The sequence below is a fragment of the Coregonus clupeaformis genome, chromosome 6 (genome assembly GCF_020615455.1).
Source record: "Coregonus clupeaformis isolate EN_2021a chromosome 6, ASM2061545v1, whole genome shotgun sequence".
In the NCBI taxonomy this organism is placed as follows: domain Eukaryota; kingdom Metazoa; phylum Chordata; class Actinopteri; order Salmoniformes; family Salmonidae; genus Coregonus; species Coregonus clupeaformis.
Window position 1 is genome coordinate 6792051 of NC_059197.1, and position 20398 is coordinate 6812448.

Genomic DNA, 20398 nt, shown 5'->3' on the forward strand with positions numbered 1-20398 from the left:
AGGCTATGCACTGAGTATGGCTAACATTAGGGAACACCTTTCTAATATCAGTCACCAGCTACAGTAGGCTATGCACTGAGTATGGCTAACATTAGGGAACACCTTTCTAATACCAGTCACCAGCTACAGTAGGCTATGCACTGAGTATGGCTAACAGTCACCAGCTACAGTAGGCTATGCACTGAGTATGGCTAACAGTCACCAGCTACAGTAGGCTATGCACTGAGTATGGCTAACATTAGGGAACACCTTTCTAATACCAGTCACCAGCTACAGTAGGCTATGCACTGAGTATGGCTAACATTAGGGAGCACCTTTCTAATATCAGTCACCAGCTACAGTAGGCTATGCACTGAGTATGGCTAACATTAGGGAACACCTTTCTAATATCAGTCACCAGCTACAGTAGGCTATGCACTGAGTATGGCTAACATTAGGGAACACCTTTCTAATATCAGTCACCAGCTACAGTAGGCTATGCACTGAGTATGGCTAACATTAGGGAACACCTTTCTAATATCAGTCACCAGCTACAGTAGGCTATGCACTGAGTATGGCTAACATAAGGGAACACCTTTCTAATATCAGTCACCAGCTACAGTAGGCTATGCACTGAGTATGGCTAACAGTCACCAGCTACAGTAGGCTATGTACTGAGTATGGCTAACAGTCACCAGCTACAGTAGGCTATGCACTGAGTATGGCTAACATTAGGAGCACCTTTCTAATATCAGTCACCAGCTACAGTAGGCTATGCACTGAGTATGGCTAACATTAGGGAACACCTTTCTAATACCAGTCACCAGCTACAGTAGGCTATGCACTGAGTATGGCTAACAGTCACCAGCTACAGTAGGCTATGCACTGAGTATGGCTAACAGTCACCAGCTACAGTAGGCTATGCACTGAGTATGGCTAACATTAGGAGCACCTTTCTAATATCAGTCACCAGCTACAGTAGGCTATGCACTGAGTATGGCTAACATTAGGACCACCTTTCTAATATCAGTCACCAGCTACAGTAGGCTATGCACTGAGTATGGCTAACATTAGGGAACACCTTTCTAATATCAGTCACCAGCTACAGTAGGCTATGCACTGAGTATGGCTAACAGTCACCAGCTACAGTAGGCTATGCACTGAGTATGGCTAACAGTCACCAGCTACAGTAGGCTATGCACTGAGTATGGCTAACAGTCACCAGCTACAGTAGGCTATGCACTGAGTATGGCTAACATTAGGGAACACCTTTCTAATACCAGTCACCAGCTACAGTAGGCTATGCACTGAGTATGGCTAACATTAGGGAACACCTTTCTAATATCAGTCACCAGCTACAGTAGGCTATGCACTGAGTATGGCTAACAGTCACCAGCTACAGTAGGCTATGCACTGAGTATGGCTAACATTAGGGAACACCTTTCTAATATCAGTCACCAGCTACAGTAGGCTATGCACTGAGTATGGCTAACATTAGGAGCACCTTTCTAATATCAGTCACCAGCTACAGTAGGCTATGCACTGAGTATGGCTAACAGTCACCAGCTACAGTAGGCTATGCACTGAGTATGGCTAACATTAGGAGCACCTTTCTAATATCAGTCACCAGCTACAGTAGGCTATGCACTGAGTATGGCTAACATTAGGGAACACCTTTCTAATACCAGTCACCAGCTACAGTAGGCTATGCACTGAGTATGGCTAACAGTCACCAGCTACAGTAGGCTATGCACTGAGTATGGCTAACATTAGGGAACACCTTTCTAATACCAGTCACCAGCTACAGTAGGCTATGCACTGAGTATGGCTAACATTAGGGAACACCTTTCTAATATCAGTCACCAGCTACAGTAGGCTATGCACTGAGTATGGCTAACATTAGGGAACACCTTTCTAATACCAGTCACCAGCTACAGTAGGCTATGCACTGAGTATGGCTAACATTAGGACCACCTTTCTAATATCAGTCACCAGCTACAGTAGGCTATGCACTGAGTATGGCTAACAGTCACCAGCTACAGTAGGCTATGCACTGAGTATGGCTAACATTAGGGAACACCTTTCTAATATCAGTCACCAGCTACAGTAGGCTATGCACTGAGTATGGCTAACATTAGGAGCACCTTTCTAATATCAGTCACCAGCTACAGTAGGCTATGCACTGAGTATGGCTAACATTAGGGAACACCTTTCTAATATCAGTCACCAGCTACAGTAGGCTATGCACTGAGTATGGCTAACATTAGGAGCACCTTTCTAATATCAGTCACCAGCTACAGTAGGCTATGCACTGAGTATGGCTAACATTAGGAGCACCTTTCTAATATCAGTCACCAGCTACAGTAGGCTATGCACTGAATATGGCTAACATTAGGAGCACCTTTCTAATATCAGTCACCAGCTACAGTAGGCTATGCACTGAGTATGGCTAACATTAGGGAACACCTTTCTAATATCAGTCACCAGCTACAGTAGGCTATGCACTGAGTATGGCTAACATTAGGAGCACCTTTCTAATACCAGTCACCAGCTACAGTAGGCTATGCACTGAGTATGGCTAACATTAGGAGCACCTTTCTAATACCAGTCACCAGCTACAGTAGGCTATGCACTGAGTATGGCTAACATTAGGGAGCACCTTTCTAATATCAGTCACCAGCTACAGTAGGCTATGCACTGAATATGGCTAACATTAGGAGCACCTTTCTAATATCAGTCACCAGCTACAGTAGGCTATGCACTGAGTATGGCTAACATTAGGAGCACCTTTCTAATATCAGTCACCAGCTACAGTAGGCTATGCACTGAATATGGCTAACATTAGGAGCACCTTTCTAATATCAGTCACCAGCTACAGTAGGCTATGCACTGGGTATGGCTAACAGTCACCAGCTACAGTAGGCTATGCACTGAATATGGCTAACATTAGGGAACACCTTTCTAATACCAGTCACCAGCTACAGTAGGCTATGCACTGAGTATGGCTAACATTAGGGAACACCTTTCTAATATCAGTCACCAGCTACAGTAGGCTATGCACTGAGTATGGCTAACATTAGGGAGCACCTTTCTAATATCAGTCACCAGCTACAGTAGGCTATGCACTGAGTATGGCTAACATTAGGGAACACCTTTCTAATACCAGTCACCAGCTACAGTAGGCTATGCACTGAGTATGGCTAACATTAGGAACACCTTTCTAATACCAGTCACCAGCTACAGTAGGCTATGCACTGAGTATGGCTAACACTAGGGAACACCTTTCTAATATCAGTCACCAGCTACAGTAGGCTATGCACTGAGTATGGCTAACAGTCACCAGCTACCGTAGGCTATGCACTGAGTATGGCTAACATTAGGGACCACCTTTCTAATATCAGTCACCAGCTACAGTAGGCTATGCACTGAGTATGGCTAACAGTCACCAGCTACCGTAGGCTATGCACTGAGTATGGCTAACATTAGGAGCACCTTTCTAATATCAGTCACCAGCTACAGTAGGCTATGCACTGAGTATGGCTAACATTAGGGAACACCTTTCTAATACCAGTCACCAGCTACAGTAGGCTATGCACTGAGTATGGCTAACAGTCACCAGCTACAGTAGGCTATGCACTGAGTATGGCTAACAGTCACCAGCTACAGTAGGCTATGCACTGAGTATGGCTAACATTAGGGAGCACCTTTCTAATACCAGTCACCAGCTACAGTAGGCTATGCACTGAGTATGGCTAACATTAGGAACACCTTTCTAATATCAGTCACCAGCTACAGTAGGCTATGCACTGAGTATGGCTAACATTAGGGAGCACCTTTCTAATACCAGTCACCAGCTACAGTAGGCTATGCACTGAGTATGGCTAACATTAGGAACACCTTTCTAATATCAGTCACCAGCTACAGTAGGCTATGCACTGAGTATGGCTAACATTAGGGAGCACCTTTCTAATACCAGTCACCAGCTACAGTAGGCTATGCACTGAGTATGGCTAACATTAGGAGCACCTTTCTAATATCAGTCACCAGCTACAGTAGGCTATGCACTGAGTATGGCTAACATTAGGGAACACCTTTCTAATATCAGTCACCAGCTACAGTAGGCTATGCACTGAGTATGGCTAACATTAGGGAGCACCTTTCTAATATCAGTCACCAGCTACAGTAGGCTATGCACTGAGTATGGCTAACATTAGGAGCACCTTTCTAATATCAGTCACCAGCTACAGTAGGCTATGCACTGAGTATGGCTAACATTAGGAACACCTTTCTAATATCAGTCACCAGCTACAGTAGGCTATGCACTGAGTATGGCTAACATTAGGGAACACCTTTCTAATATCAGTCACCAGCTACAGTAGGCTATGCACTGAGTATGGCTAACATTAGGAGCACCTTTCTAATATCAGTCACCAGCTACAGTAGGCTATGCACTGAGTATGGCTAACATTAGGAGCACCTTTCTAATATCAGTCACCAGCTACAGTAGGCTATGCACTGAGTATGGCTAACATTAGGAGCACCTTTCTAATATCAGTCACCAGCTACAGTAGGCTATGCACTGAGTATGGCTAACATTAGGGAACACCTTTCTAATATCAGTCACCAGCTACAGTAGGCTATGCACTGAGTATGGCTAACATTAGGGAACACCTTTCTAATATCAGTCACCAGCTACAGTAGGCTATGCACTGAGTATGGCTAACATTAGGAGCACCTTTCTAATACCAGTCACCAGCTACAGTAGGCTATGCACTGAGTATGGCTAACATTAGGGAACACCTTTCTAATATCAGTCACCAGCTACAGTAGGCTATGCACTGAGTATGGCTAACATTAGGGAACACCTTTCTAATACTGAGTTGCCCCCCCCTACGTACATCATTCATCAGTGACCTGCTACAGTAGGCTATGCACTGACTGTACAAAACATTAAGAACACATTTGCTCATTCTGTGACATAGACTGACCTGGTGAATCCAGGTGAGAGCTACGATCCCTTATTTATGCCAGTTGTTAAATCCACTTCAATCAGTGTAGGTGAAAGGGAGGAGAGGGGTTAACGAATGATTTTTAAGCTTTGAGACAATTGTAACGTGGATTGCGTTAAGTGTGCCATTCAGAGGGTGAATGGAAAAGACAAAAGATTGAAGTGCCTTTTTTGAACGGGGTATGGTAGTAGTTTGAGTGAAGAACTGCAACGCTGCTGGGTTTCCCGTGTGGATCAAAAATGGTCCATCACCCAAAGGACATCCAGCCAACTTGACACAATTTTGGGAAGCATTGGAACTCTACAAGGTGTCGAAAAAGCATTCCACAGGGATTCACACGCTTACACAATCCCATGTTACAATTGTCTCAAGACTTCGCGTTAACCTGTCTCCTCCCCTTCATCAATACTGATTTGAAGTGGATTTTAACAAGTGGCATCAATAAGGGATCATAGCTCTCACCTGGATTCACCTGGTCAGTCTATGTCATGGAAAGAGCAGGTGTCTGTAATGTTTGGACAGTCAGTGTATAGCCTACTGACGAATGACGGACGTCTATGTCATGGAAAGAGCAGGTGTCTGTAATGTTTGGACAGTCAGTGTATAGCCTACTGACGAATGACGGACAGTATCCTCATCACTGTGGTGGGTGGGTTTTTATCACATTTATATTGATCTTTAAAAATCAATCAATTGATCGTAGGGTCAATTCTGAGTCAGTTTATGAAGTGAACGTGAATTGTAATTGCTCTCCTGAATTGAATCAATAAAACATTGAAACGTCCGCTAATTTATCTAAATGGCACAGATTGCTTTGTCTGGATCAAGATGCCTCATAAGACAGGCTGACAAGACACTCCTCTCATATCAAATCTTATCCTTCCATAGTAGAGCAGACCAGAGTTCGTAACAGATTCGATTGAAGAAATGGTCTGCTAGCTATTTACAACCACAGCATTCTACTACTGGCCCACTGGCATCAAGTATGCACCCCTCAGCCCTGGCAGACAGCTGCTCCTCATATTAGATCTGCCATATTAGAGAGGAGCAGGCCTGGCTGTTTGAAATGCCAGAGGAGCAGGCCTGGCTGTTTGAAATGCCAGGGCATGTGTCCACATGGTGAGAAATAGAGGGCTGATACGGCCCAGAGCCCCAACGGTCCTGACGGCTCTGTAACCAGCTAGCTAATAGCCACCACACTGCTCTGTAACCAACTAGCTACTAGCCACCACACTGCTCTGTAACCAGCTAGCTACTAGCCACAACACTGCTCTGTAACCAACTAGCTACTAGCCACCACACTGCTCTGTAACCAACTAGCTACTAGCCACCACACTGCTCTGTAACCAACTAGCTACTAGCCACCACACTGCTCTGTAACCAACTAGCTACTAGCCACCACACTGCTCTGTAACCAACTATCTACTAGCTACCACACTGCTCTGTAACCAACTAGCTAATAGCCACCACACTGCTCTGTAACCAACTAGCTAATAGCCACCACACTGCTCTGTAACCAGCTAGCTAATAGCCACCACACTGCTCTGTAACCAACTAGCTACTAGCTACCACACTGCTCTGTAACCAACTAGCTACTAGCCACCACACTGCTCTGTAACCAGCTAGCTACTAGCTACCACACTGCTCTGTAACCAACTAGCTACTAGCCACCACACTGCTCTGTAACCAACTAGCTACTAGCCACCACACTGCTCTGTAACCAACTAGCTACTAGCCACCACACTGCTCTGTAACCAACTAGCTACTAGCCACCACACTGCTCTGTAACCAACTAGCTACTAGCCACCACACTGCTCTGTAACCAACTAGCTACTAGCCACCACACTGCTCTGTAACCAACTAGCCACCACACTGCTCTGTAACCAACTAGCTACTAGCCACCACACTGCTCTGTTACCAACTAGCTACTAGCCACCACACTGCTCTGTAACCAACTAGCTACTAGCTACCACACTGCTCTGTAACCAACTATCCACCACACTGCTCTGTAACCAGCTAGCTACTAGCTACCACACTGTTCTGTAACCAACTAGCTACTAGCCACCACACTGCTCTGTAACCAGCTAGCTACTAGCCACCACACTGCTCTGTAACCAACTAGCTACTAGCCACCCCACTGCTCTGTAACCAACTAGCTACTAGCCACCACACTGCTCTGTAACCAACTAGCTACTAGCTACCACACTGCTCTGTAACCAACTAGCTACTAGCTACCACACTGCTCTGTAACCAACTAGCTAATAGCCACCACACTGCTCTGTAACCAACTAGCTACTAGCCACCACACTGCTCTGTAGCCAACTAGCTACTAGCCACCACACTGCTCTGTAACCAACTAGCTACTAGCCACCACACTGCTCTGTAGCCAACTAGCTACTAGCCACCACACTGCTCTGTAACCAACTAGCTACTAGCTACCACACTGCTCTGTAACCAGCTAGCTACTAGCCACAACACTGCTCTGTAACCAACTAGCTACTAGCCACCACACTGCTCTGTAACCAACTAGCTACCACACTGCTCTGTAACCAACTAGCTACTAGCTACCACACTGCTCTGTAACCAACTAGCTACTAGCTACCACACTGCTCTGTAACCAACTAGCTACTAGCCACCACACTGCTCTGTAACCAACTAGCTACTAGCCACCACACTGCTCTGTAACCAACTAGCTACTAGCCACAACACTGCTCTGTAACCAGCTAGCTACTAGCCACCACACTGCTCTGTAACCAACTAGCTACTAGCTACCACACTGCTCTGTAACCAACTAGCTACTAGCCACAACACTGCTCTGTAACCAACTAGCTACTAGCTACCACACTGCTCTGTAACCAACTAGCTACTAGCCACCACACTGCTCTGTAACCAACTAGCTACTAGCTACCACACTGCTCTGTAACCAACTAGCTACTAGCTACCACACTGCTCTGTAACCAACTAGCTACTAGCTACCACACTGCTCTGTAACCAACTAGCTACCACACTGCTCTGTAACCAACTAGCTACTAGCCACCACACTGCTCTGTAACCAACTATCTACTAGCTACCACACTGCTCTGTAACCAACTAGCTACTAGCTACCACACTGCTCTGTAACCAACTAGCTACTAGCCCACTGGCATCAAGTTACCAAGTTATCAAGTTACCAAGTAATCAAGCTCTGTTACCAACTAGCTACTAGCCACCACACTGCTCTGTAACCAACTAGCTACTAGCCACCACACTGCTCTGTAACCAACTAGCTACTAGCTACCACACTGCTCTGTAACCAACTAGCTACTAGCCACCACACTGCTCTGTAACCAACTAGCTACTAGCCACTACACTGCTCTGTAACCAACTAGCCACCACACTGCTCTGTAACCAACTAGCTACTAGCCACAACACTGCTCTGTAACCAGCTAGCTACTAGCCACCACACTGCTCTGTAACCAACTAGCTACTAGCCACCACACTGCTCTGTAACCAACTAGCTACTAGCTACCACACTGCTCTGTAACCAGCTAGCTACTAGCCACCACACTGCTCTGTAACCAACTAGCTACTAGCTACCACACTGCTCTGTAACCAACTAGCTACTAGCCACCACACTGCTCTGTAACCAACTAGCTACTAGCCACAACACTGCTCTGTAACCAACTAGCTACTAGCCACCACACTGCTCTGTAACCAACTAGCCACCACACTGCTCTGTAACCAACTAGCTACTAGCCACCACACTGCTCTGTAACCAGCTAGCTACTAGCTACCACACTGCTCTGTAACCAACTAGCCACCACACTGCTCTGTAACCAACTAGCTACTAGCCACCACACTGCTCTGTAACCAGCTAGCTACTAGCTACCACACTGCTCTGTAACCAACTAGCTACTAGCTACCACACTGCTCTGTAACCAACTAGCTACTAGCCACCACACTGCTCTGTAACCAACTAGCTACTAGCCACAACACTGCTCTGTAACCAACTAGCTACTAGCCACAACACTGCTCTGTAACCAACTAGCCACCACACTGCTCTGTAACCAACTAGCCACCACACTGCTCTGTAACCAACTATCTACTAGCTACCACACTGCTCTGTAACCAACTATCTACTAGCTACCACACTGCTCTGTAACCAACTAGCTACTAGCTACCACACTGCTCTGTAACCAACTAGCTACTAGCCACCACACTGCTCTGTAACCAACTAGCCACCACACTGCTCTGTAACCAACTATCTACTAGCTACCACACTGCTCTGTAACCAACTATCTACTAGCTACCACACTGCTCTGTAACCAACTAGCTACTAGCTACCACACTGCTCTGTAACCAGCTAGCTACTAGCCACCACACTGCTCTGTAACCAACTAGCTACTAGCTACCACACTGCTCTGTAACCAGCTAGCTACTAGCCACCACACTGCTCTGTAACCAACTAGCTACTAGCCACAACACTGCTCTGTAACCAACTAGCTACTAGCTACCACACTGCTCTGTAACCAGCTAGCTACTAGCCACCACACTGCTCTGTAACCAACTAGCTACTAGCCACAACACTGCTCTGTAACCAGCTAGCTACTAGCTACCACACTGCTCTGTAACCAACTAGCTACTAGCCACCACACTGCTCTGTAACCAACTAGCTACTAGCCACAACACTGCTCTGTAACCAACTAGCTACTAGCTACCACACTGCTCTGTAACCAACTAGCTACTAGCCACCACACTGCTCTGTAACCAACTAGCCACCACACTGCTCTGTAACCAACTAGCTACTAGCCACAACACTGCTCTGTAACCAACTAGCTACTAGCTACCACACTGCTCTGTAACCAACTAGCTACTAGCCACCACACTGCTCTGTAACCAACTAGCTACTAGCCACAACACTGCTCTGTAACCAACTAGCTACTAGCTACCACACTGCTCTGTAACCAACTAGCTACTAGCCACCACACTGCTCTGTAACCAACTAGCTACTAGCCACCACACTGCTCTGTAACCAACTAGCTACTAGCTACCACACTGCTCTGTAACCAACTAGCTACTAGCCACCACACTGCTCTGTAACCAACTAGCTACTAGCCACCACACTGCTCTGTAACCAACTAGCTACATGTACAAATTACCTTGACTAACCGGTGCCCCCGCACATTGACTCGGTACTGGTACCCGCTGGATATAGCCTCGTTATTGTGATGCAATTTTATTGTTACTTTTTATTTGATTTTTTTACTTTAGTTTATTTAGTAAATATTTTCTTAACTCTATTTGTTGAACTGCATTGTTGGTTAAGGGCTTGTAAGCGTTTCACGGTAAGGTCACCTGTTGTATTCGGCGCATGTAACAAATACGATTTGATTTGATTTGAACTAGCCACTAGCTGCTTTTCAAATCATCAAATCAAATTGTATTGGTGACATGCGCCGAATACAACAGGTTTAGACTTTACAGTGAAATGCTGACTTACGAGCCCTTAACCAACAATGCAGAGTTAATACAGTAATACAATCTGGTCTCCTGTCCTGTAGGCTCCCTTCTATTGTAATCTGGTCTCCTGTCCTGTAGGCTCCCTTCTATTGTAATCTGGTCTCCTGTCCTGTAGGCTCCCTTCTATTGTAATCTGGTCTCCTGTCCTGTAGGCTCCCTTCTATTGTAATCTGGTCTCCTGTCCTGTAGGCTCCCTTCTATTGTAATCTGGTCTCCTGTCCTGTAGGCTCCCTTCTATTGTAATCTGGTCTCCTGTCCTGTAGGCTCCCTTCTATTGTAATCTGGTGTCCTGTCCTGTAGGCTCCCTTCTATTGTAATCTGGTGTCCTGTCCTGTAGGCTCCCTTCTATTGTAATCTGGTCTCCTGTCCTGTAGGCTCCCTTCTATTGTAATCTGGTCTCCTGTCCTGTAGGCTCCCTTCTATTGTAATCTGGTCTCCTGTCCTGTAGGCTCCCTTCTATTGTAATCTGGTCTCCTGTCCTGTAGGCTCCCTTCTATTGTAATCTGGTCTCCTGTCCTGTAGGCTCCCTTCTATTATAATCTGGTCTCCTGTCCTGTAGGCTCCCTTCTATTGTAATCTGGTCTCCTGTCCTGTAGGCTCCCTTCTATTGTAATCTGGTCTCCTGTCCTGTAGGCTCCCTTCTATTGTAATCTGGTCTCCTGTCCTGTAGGCTCCCTTCTATTGTAATCTGGTCTCCTGTCCTGTAGGCTCCCTTCTATTGTAATCTGGTCTCCTGTCCTGTAGGCTCCCTTCTATTGTAATCTGGTCTCCTGTCCTGTAGGCTCCCTTCTATTGTAATCTGGTCTCCTGTCCTGTAGGCTCCCTTCTATTGTAATCTGGTGTCCTGTCCTGTAGGCTCCCTTCTATTGTAATCTGGTCTCCTGTCCTGTAGGCTCCCTTCTATTGTAATCTGGTCTCCTGTCCTGTAGGCTCTCTTCTATTGTAATCTGGTCTCCTGTCCTGTAGGCTCCCTTCTATTGTAATCTGGTCTCCTGTCCTGTAGGCTCCCTTCTATTGTAATCTGGTCTCCTGTCCTGTAGGCTCCCTTCTATTGTAATCTGGTCTCCTGTCCTGTAGGCTCCCTTCTATTGTAATCTGGTCTCCTGTCCTGTAGGCTCCCTTCTATTGTAATCTGGTCTCCTGTCCTGTAGGCTCCCTTCTATTGTAATCTGGTCTCCTGTCCTGTAGGCTCCCTTCTATTGTAATCTGGTCTCCTGTCCTGTAGGCTCCCTTCTATTGTAATCTGGTCTCCTGTCCTGTAGGCTCCCTTCTATTGTAATCTGGTCTCCTGTCCTGTAGGCTCCCTTCTATTGTAATCTGGTCTCCTGTCCTGTAGGCTCCCTTCTATTGTAATCTGGTCTCCTGTCCTGTAGGCTCCCTTCTATTGTAATCTGGTCTCCTGTCCTGTAGGCTCCCTTCTATTGTAATCTGGTCTCCTGTCCTGTAGGCTCCCTTCTATTGTAATCTGGTCTCCTGTCCTGTAGGCTCCCTTCTATTGTAATCTGGTCTCCTGTCCTGTAGGCTCCCTTCTATTGTAATCTGGTCTCCTGTCCTGTAGGCTCCCTTCTATTGTAATCTGGTCTCCTGTCCTGTAGGCTCCCTTCTATTGTAATCTGGTCTCCTGTCCTGTAGGCTCTCTTCTATTGTAATCTGGTCTCCTGTCCTGTAGGCTCCCTTCTATTGTAATCTGGTCTCCTGTCCTGTAGGCTCCCTTCTATTGTAATCTGGTCTCCTGTCCTGTAGGCTCCCTTCTATTGTAATCTGGTCTCCTGTCCTGTAGGCTCCCTTCTATTGTAATCTGGTGTCCTGTCCTGTAGGCTCCCTTCTATTGTAATCTGGTCTCCTGTCCTGTAGGCTCCCTTCTATTGTAATCTGGTCTCCTGTCCTGTAGGCTCCCTTCTATTGTAATCTGGTCTCCTGTCCTGTAGGCTCCCTTCTATTGTAATCTGGTCTCCTGTCCTGTAGGCTCCCTTCTATTGTAATCTGGTCTCCTGTCCTGTAGGCTCCCTTCTATTGTAATCTGGTCTCCTGTCCTGTAGGCTCCCTTCTATTGTAATCTGGTCTCCTGTCCTGTAGGCTCCCTTCTATTGTAATCTGGTCTCCTGTCCTGTAGGCTCCCTTCTATTGTAATCTGGTCTCCTGTCCTGTAGGCTCTCTTCTATTGTAATCTGGTCTCCTGTCCTGTAGGCTCCCTTCTATTGTAATCTGGTCTCCTGTCCTGTAGGCTCCCTTCTATTGTAATCTGGTCTCCTGTCCTGTAGGCTCCCTTCTATTGTAATCTGGTCTCCTGTCCTGTAGGCTCCCTTCTATTGTAATCTGGTCTCCTGTCCTGTAGGCTCCCTTCTATTGTAATCTGGTCTCCTGTCCTGTAGGCTCCCTTCTATTGTAATCTGGTCTCCTGTCCTGTAGGCTCCCTTCTATTGTAATCTGGTCTCCTGTCCTGTAGGCTCCCTTCTATTGTAATCTGGTCTCCTGTCCTGTAGGCTCCCTTCTATTGTAATCTGGTCTCCTGTCCTGTAGGCTCCCTTCTATTGTAATCTGGTCTCCTGTCCTGTAGGCTCCCTTCTATTGTAATCTGGTCTCCTGTCCTGTAGGCTCCCTTCTATTGTAATCTGGTCTCCTGTCCTGTAGGCTCCCTTCTATTGTAATCTGGTCTCCTGTCCTGTAGGCTCCCTTCTATTGTAATCTGGTCTCCTGTCCTGTAGGCTCCCTTCTATTGTAATCTGGTCTCCTGTCCTGTAGGCTCCCTTCTATTGTAATCTGGTCTCCTGTCCTGTAGGCTCTCTTCTATTGTAATCTGGTCTCCTGTCCTGTAGGCTCTCTTCTATTGTAATCTGGTCTCCTGTCCTGTAGGGTCTCTTCAGTGGAAGTGGACTTCATTGTTCTAAGCAACACATGAAGTCGTGTAGCCTAACCCCGTCCTCTGTCCTCTGTCCTCTCCAGGAGTTGTCTGTGATGAAGCAGGTTCTGCTCAGTATGAGGTCCAGAATGACTGAGTCTCAGCCCCTCCTGGATCCTGACGGGGCTGGGACGGCGGTGGCCTTCAGCAGACCCAAACGCCTCAGCAGAACCACAGAGGAGGATGAGCAGAACCCTCACACACACAGACCCAAACCCACCGTGTTCGTGAGTGTTAACCCTCCACAAACACACAACACACACACACACACACACACAGGTTACTACAACAACACACAAAAAACTACACCAACATGAAACAAACTCAAACCAACACTCAGGGTGCGTCCCAAATGCCACCCTATTCCCTATATAGTGCACTACTTTAGACCAGAGCCCTATGACACCCTATTCCCTATATAGTACACTACTTTAGACCAGAGCCCTATGACACCCTATTCCCTATATAGTGCACTACTTTAGACCAGAGCCCTATGACACCCTATTCCCTATATAGTGCACTACTTTAGACCAGAGCCCTATGACACCCTATTCCCTATATAGTGCACTACTTTAGACCAGAGCCCTATGACACCCTATTCCCTATATAGTGCACTACTTTAGACCAGAGCCCTATGACACCCTATTCCCTATATAGTGCACTACTTTAGACCAGAGCCCTATGACACCCTATTCCCTATATAGTACACTACTTTAGACCAGAGCCCTATGACACCCTATTCCCTATATAGTGCACTACTTTAGACCAGAGCCCTATGACACCCTATTCCCTATATAGTGCACTACTTTAGACCAGAGCCCTATGACACCCTATTCCCTATATAGTGCACTACTTTAGACCAGAGCCCTATGACACCCTATTCCCTATATAGTGCACTACTTTAGACCAGAGCCCTATGACACCCTATTCCCTATATAGTGCACTACTTTAGACCAGAGCCCTATGACACCCTATTCCCTATATAGTGCACTACTTTAGACCAGAGCCCTATGACACCCTATTCCCTATATAGTGCACTACGTTAGACCAGAGCCCTATGACACCCTATTCCCTATATAGTGCACTACTTTAGACCAGAGCCCTATGACACCCTATTCCCTATATAGTGCACTACTTTAGACCAGAGCCCTATGACACCCTATTCCCTATATAGTGCACTACTTTAGACCAGAGTCCTATGACATCCTATTCCCTATATAGTACACTACTTTAGACCAGAGCCCTATGACACCCTATTCCCTATATAGTGCACTACTTTAGACCAGAGTTCTATGACACCCTATTCCCTATATAGTGCACTACTTTAGACCAGAGCCCTATGGCACCCTATTCCCTATATAGTGCACTACTTTAGACCAGGGCCCAATAGGGAATAGTGTGCTATTTGTGATTGTTGACGTCCATATCCTCACTAATACCTCCAGTAGACCAAGCTCTCTGACAGCTTGGTAGTGCACGTCGTCCCCTTGTTACGGGTGTTGGCGTTTTCAGCTCTAACGTGTTACTACGAGTAGGTGGAGAAATTCGTCTCGGAGGACCCAGTCTACCAATGTATTATGGTAGCAACTAGCAACCGCCGTATCCAATTGTTATTTTGGAGTGATAGAAAAGTCAGTGCACCACCACCTGCATTACAAATAAGGTAACGTTTCCCTGGACTATCTAATTTCCCTGGACTATCTCATGTTCTCTCTCTCTCTCTTCCAGACAAATAAAGAAGCTCCTGAATGGCACAGGAAAGTCAAGCTCCAGCCTAAATGACCAATGACCTTACAGGAGGATCAAATGGGATTTGTGTAGACACTCCAAACCAGTTGTATTTACAGTACCGTATTGGTAATAGTATTTCATCTGTGTTTCTTGTGCTGTTGTCATGGTTTTATTTACAGTACTGTATTGGTAATAGTGTTTCATCTGTGTTTCTTGTGCTGTTGTTATGGTTTTATTTACAGTACCGTATTGGTAATAGTATTTCATCTGTGTTTCTTGTGCTGTTGTTATGGTTTTATTTACAGTACTGTATTGGTAATAGTATTTCATCTGTGTTTCTTGTGCTGTTGTTATGGTTTTATTTACAGTACTGTATTGGTAATAGTATTTCATCTGTGTTTCTTGTTCTGTTGTTATGGTTTTATTTACAGTACTGTATTGGTAATAGTGTTTCATCTGTGTTTCTTGTGCTGTTGTTATGGTTTTATTTACAGTACTGTATTGGTAATAGTGTTTCATCTGTGTTTCTTGTTCTGTTGTAAAACCTTTTTATATAAAATCTGTCAAAAGTACTCACTCCACTCGTCTTCAGATTTCTGTTTTGCTGGTGACCCTAGCCCTGACCCTAGCCCTGACCCTAGCCCTGACCCCAGCCCTGACCTTAGCCCTGACCCTAGCCCTGACCCTAGCCCTGACCTTAGCCCTGACCCTAGCCCTGACCCTAGCCCTGACCTTAGACCTGACCCCAGCCCTGACCCTACCCCTGACCCCACCCCTGACCCCAGCCCTGACCCCAGCCCTGACCCCACCCCTGACCCCACCCCTGACCCCACCCCTGACCCTAGCCCTGACCTTAGCCCTGACCCTAGCCCTGACCCCACCCCTGACCCCAGCCCTGACCCCAGCCCTGACCCTAGCCCTGACCCTAGCCCTGACCCTATCCCTGACCCTATCCCTGACCCCAGCCCTGACCCTAGCCCTGACCCTAGCCCTGACCCCAGCCCTGACCCTAGCCCTGACCCTACCCCTGACCCCAGCCCTGACCCCTAGCCCTGACCCTAGCCCTGACCCTGAGGATCACAACATATACAGCATCTCCTCCTCCTGAATCAACGCTGTAGTTTGACTGGTAGTCATCTAGTAGGGGGGGACAGCATCTCCTCCTCCTGAATCAACGCTGTAGTTTGACTGGTAGTCATCTAGTAGGGGGGGACAGCATCTCCTCCTCCTGAATCAACGCTGTAGTTTGACTGGTAGTCATCTAGTAGGGGGACAGCATCTCCTCCTCCTGAATCAACGCTGTAGTTTGACTGGTAGTCATCTAGTAGGGGGGGACAGCATCTCCTCCTCCTGAATCAACGCTGTAGTTTGACTGGTAGTCATCTAGTAGGGGGGGACAGCATCTCCTCCTGAATCAACGCTGTAGTTTGACTGGTAGTCATCTAGTAGGGGGACAGCATCTCCTCCTCCTGAATCAACGCTGTAGTTTGACTGGTAGTCATCTAGTAGGGGGGGCAGCATCTCCTCCTCCTGAATCAACGCTGTAGTTTGACTGGTAGTCATCTAGCAGGGGGGGACAGCATCTCCTCCTCCTGAATCAACGCTGTAGTTTGACTGGTAGTCATCTAGTAGGGGGACAGCATCTCCTCCTCCTGAATCAACGCTGTAGTTTGACTGGTAGTCATCTAGTAGGGGGGACAGCATCTCCTCCTCCTGAATCAACGCTGTAGTTTGACTGGTAGTCATCTAGTAGGGGGGGACAGCATCTCCTCCTCCTGAATCAACGCTGTAGTTTGACTGGTAGTCATCTAGTAGGGGGGGACAGCATCTCCTCCTCCTGAATCAACGCTGTAGTTTGACTGGTAGTCATCTAGTAGGGGGGGACAGCATCTCCTCCTCCTGAATCAACGCTGTAGTTTGACTGGTAGTCATCTAGTAGGGGGACAGCATCTCCTCCTCCTGAATCAACGCTGTAGTTTGACTGGTAGTCATCTAGTAGGGGGACAGCATCTCCTCCTCCTGAATCAACGCTGTAGTTTGACTGGTAGTCATCTAGTAGGGGGACAGCATCTCCTCCTCCTGAATCAACGCTGTAGTTTGACTGGTAGTCATCTAGTAGGGGGGGACAGCATCTCCTCCTCCTGAATCAACGCTGTAGTTTGACTGGTAGTCATCTAGTAGGGGGGACAGCATCTCCTCCTCCTGAATCAACGCTGTAGTTTGACTGGTAGTCATCTAGTAGGGGGACAGCATCTCCTCCTCCTGAATCAACGCTGTAGTTTGACTGGTAGTCATCTAGTAGGGGGGACAGCATCTCCTCCTCCTGAATCAACGCTGTAGTTTGACTGGTAGTCATCTAGTAGGGGGACAGCATCTCCTCCTCCTGAATCAACGCTGTAGTTTGACTGGTAGTCATCTAGTAGGGGGACAGCATCTCCTCCTCCTGAATCAACGCTGTAGTTTGACTGGTAGTCATCTAGTAGGGGGGACAGCATCTCCTCCTCCTGAATCAACGCTGTAGTTTGACTGGTAGTCATCTAGTAGGGGGGGACAGCATCTCCTCCTCCTGAATCAACGCTGTAGTTTGACTGGTAGTCATCTAGTAGGGGGGACAGCATCTCCTCCTCCTGAATCAACGCTGTAGTTTGACTGGTAGTCATCTAGTAGGGGGGACAGCATCTCCTCCTCCTGAATCAACGCTGTAGTTTGACTGGTAGTCATCTAGTAGGGGGGGGACAGCATCTCCTCCTCCTGAATCAACGCTGTAGTTTGACTGGTAGTCATCTAGTAGGGGGGACAGCATCTCCTCCTCCTGAATCAACGCTGTAGTTTGACTGGTAGTCATCTAGTAGGGGGGACAGCATCTCCTCCTCCTGAATCAACGCTGTAGTTTGACTGGTAGTCATCTAGTAGGGGGACAGCATCTCCTCCTCCTGAATCAACGCTGTAGTTTGACTGGTAGTCATCTAGTAGGGGGGACAGCATCTCCTCCTCCTGAATCAACGCTGTAGTTTGACTGGTAGTCATCTAGTAGGGGGGACAGCATCTCCTCCTCCTGAATCAACGCTGTAGTTTGACTGGTAGTCATCTAGTAGGGGGGACAGCATCTCCTCCTCCTGAATCAACGCTGTAGTTTGACTGGTAGTCATCTAGTAGGGGGGGACAGCATCTCCTCCTCCTGAATCAACGCTGTAGTTTGACTGGTAGTCATCTAGTAGGGGGGACAGCATCTCCTCCTCCTGAATCAACGCTGTAGTTTGACTGGTAGTCATCTAGTAGGGGGGACAGCATCTCCTCCTCCTGAATCAACGCTGTAGTTTGACTGGTAGTCATCTAGTAGGGGGGACAGCATCTCCTCCTCCTGAATCAACGCTGTAGTTTGACTGGTAGTCATCTAGTAGGGGGGACAGCATCTCCTCCTCCTGAATCAACGCTGTAGTTTGACTGGTAGTCATCTAGTAGGGGGGACAGCATCTCCTCCTCCTGAATCAACGCTGTAGTTTGACTGGTAGTCATCTAGTAGGGGGGGACAGCATCTCCTCCTCCTGAATCAACGCTGTAGTTTGACTGGTAGTCATCTAGTAGGGGGACAGCATCTCCTCCTCCTGAATCAACGCTGTAGTTTGACTGGTAGTCATCTAGTAGGGGGGACAGCATCTCCTCCTCCTGAATCAACGCTGTAGTTTGACTGGTAGTCATCTAGTAGGGGGGACAGCATCTCCTCCTCCTGAATCAACGCTGTAGTTTGACTGGTAGTCATCTAGTAGGGGGGGACAGCATCTCCTCCTCCTGAATCAACGCTGTAGTTTGACTGGTAGTCATCTAGTAGGGGGGGACAGCATCTCCTCCTCCTGAATCAACGCTGTAGTTTGACTGGTAGTCATCTAGTAGGGGGGACAGCATCTCCTCCTCCTGAATCAACGCTGTAGTTTGACTGGTAGTCATCTAGTAGGGGGGGACAGCATCTCCTCCTCCTGAATCAACGCTGTAGTTTGACTGGTAGTCATCTAGTAGGGGGGACAGCATCTCCTCCTCCTGAATCAACGCTGTAGTTTGACTGGTAGTCATCTAGTAGGGGGGACAGCATCTCCTCCTCCTGAATCAACGCTGTAGTTTGACTGGTAGTCATCTAGTAGGGGGGACAGCATCTCCTCCTCCTGAATCAACGCTGTAGTTTGACTGGTAGTCATCTAGTAGGGGGGACAGCATCTCCTCCTCCTGAATCAACGCTGTAGTTTGACTGGTAGTCATCTAGTAGGGGGGACAGCATCTCCTCCTCCTGAATCAACGCTGTAGTTTGACTGGTAGTCATCTAGTAGGGGGGACAGCATCTCCTCCTCCTGAATCAACGCTGTAGTTTGACTGGTAGTCATCTAGTAGGGGGGACAGCATCTCCTCCTCCTGAATCAACGCTGTAGTTTGACTGGTAGTCATCTAGTAGGGGGACAGCATCTCCTCCTCCTGAATCAACGCTGTAGTTTGACTGGTAGTCATCTAGTAGGGGGACAGCATCTCCTCCTCCTGAATCAACGCTGTAGTTTGACTGGTAGTCATCTAGTAGGGGGGACAGCATCTCTCCTCCTGAATCAACGCTGTAGTTTGACTGGTAGTCATCTAGTAGGGGGGACAGCATCTCCTCCTCCTGAATCAACGCTGTAGTTTGACTGGTAGTCATCTAGTAGGGGGGGACAGCATCTCCTCCTGAATCAACGCTGTAGTTTGACTGGTAGTCATCTAGTAGGGGGGACAGCATCTCCTCCTCCTGAATCAACGCTGTAGTTTGACTGGTAGTCATCTAGTAGGGGGGACAGCATCTCCTCCTCCTGAATCAACGCTGTAGTTTGACTGGTAGTCATCTAGTAGGGGGACAGCATCTCCTCCTCCTGAATCAACGCTGTAGTTTGACTGGTAGTCATCTAGTAGGGGGACAGCACTCTCCTCCTGAATCAACGCTGTAGTTTGACTGGTAGTCATCTAGTAGGGGGGACAGCATCTCCTCCTGAATCAACGCTGTAGTTTGACTGGTAGTCATCTAGTAGGGGGACAGCATCTCCTCCTCCTGAATCAACGCTGTAGTTTGACTGGTAGTCATCTAGTAGGGGGGGACAGCATCTCCTCCTCCTGAATCAACGCTGTAGTTTGACTGGTAGTCATCTAGTAGGGGGGGACAGCATCTCCTCCTCCTGAATCAACGCTGTAGTTTGACTGGTAGTCATCTAGTAGGGGGGGCAGCATCTCCTCCTCCTGAATCAACGCTGTAGTTTGACTGGTAGTCATCTAG

General features: G+C 47.4%; 1 protein-coding gene across 1 annotated transcript in view; it reads left to right on the top strand.

Annotated features, from left to right (window-relative positions):
- The window catches only part of LOC123491070 (progesterone-induced-blocking factor 1-like), a 29710-nt gene extending 13947 nt beyond the window's left edge, over positions 1 to 15763 (top strand). Inside the window, exons 3-4 of the mRNA XM_045220958.1 lie at positions 13431 to 13613; positions 15115 to 15763. Of these exons, the coding sequence (XP_045076893.1) occupies positions 13431 to 13613; positions 15115 to 15168 (237 nt within the window). The 3' untranslated portion in view covers positions 15169 to 15763. The remainder of the gene's footprint in view (positions 1 to 13430; positions 13614 to 15114) is intronic.
- Positions 15764 to 20398: the final 4635 nt, after the last annotated feature.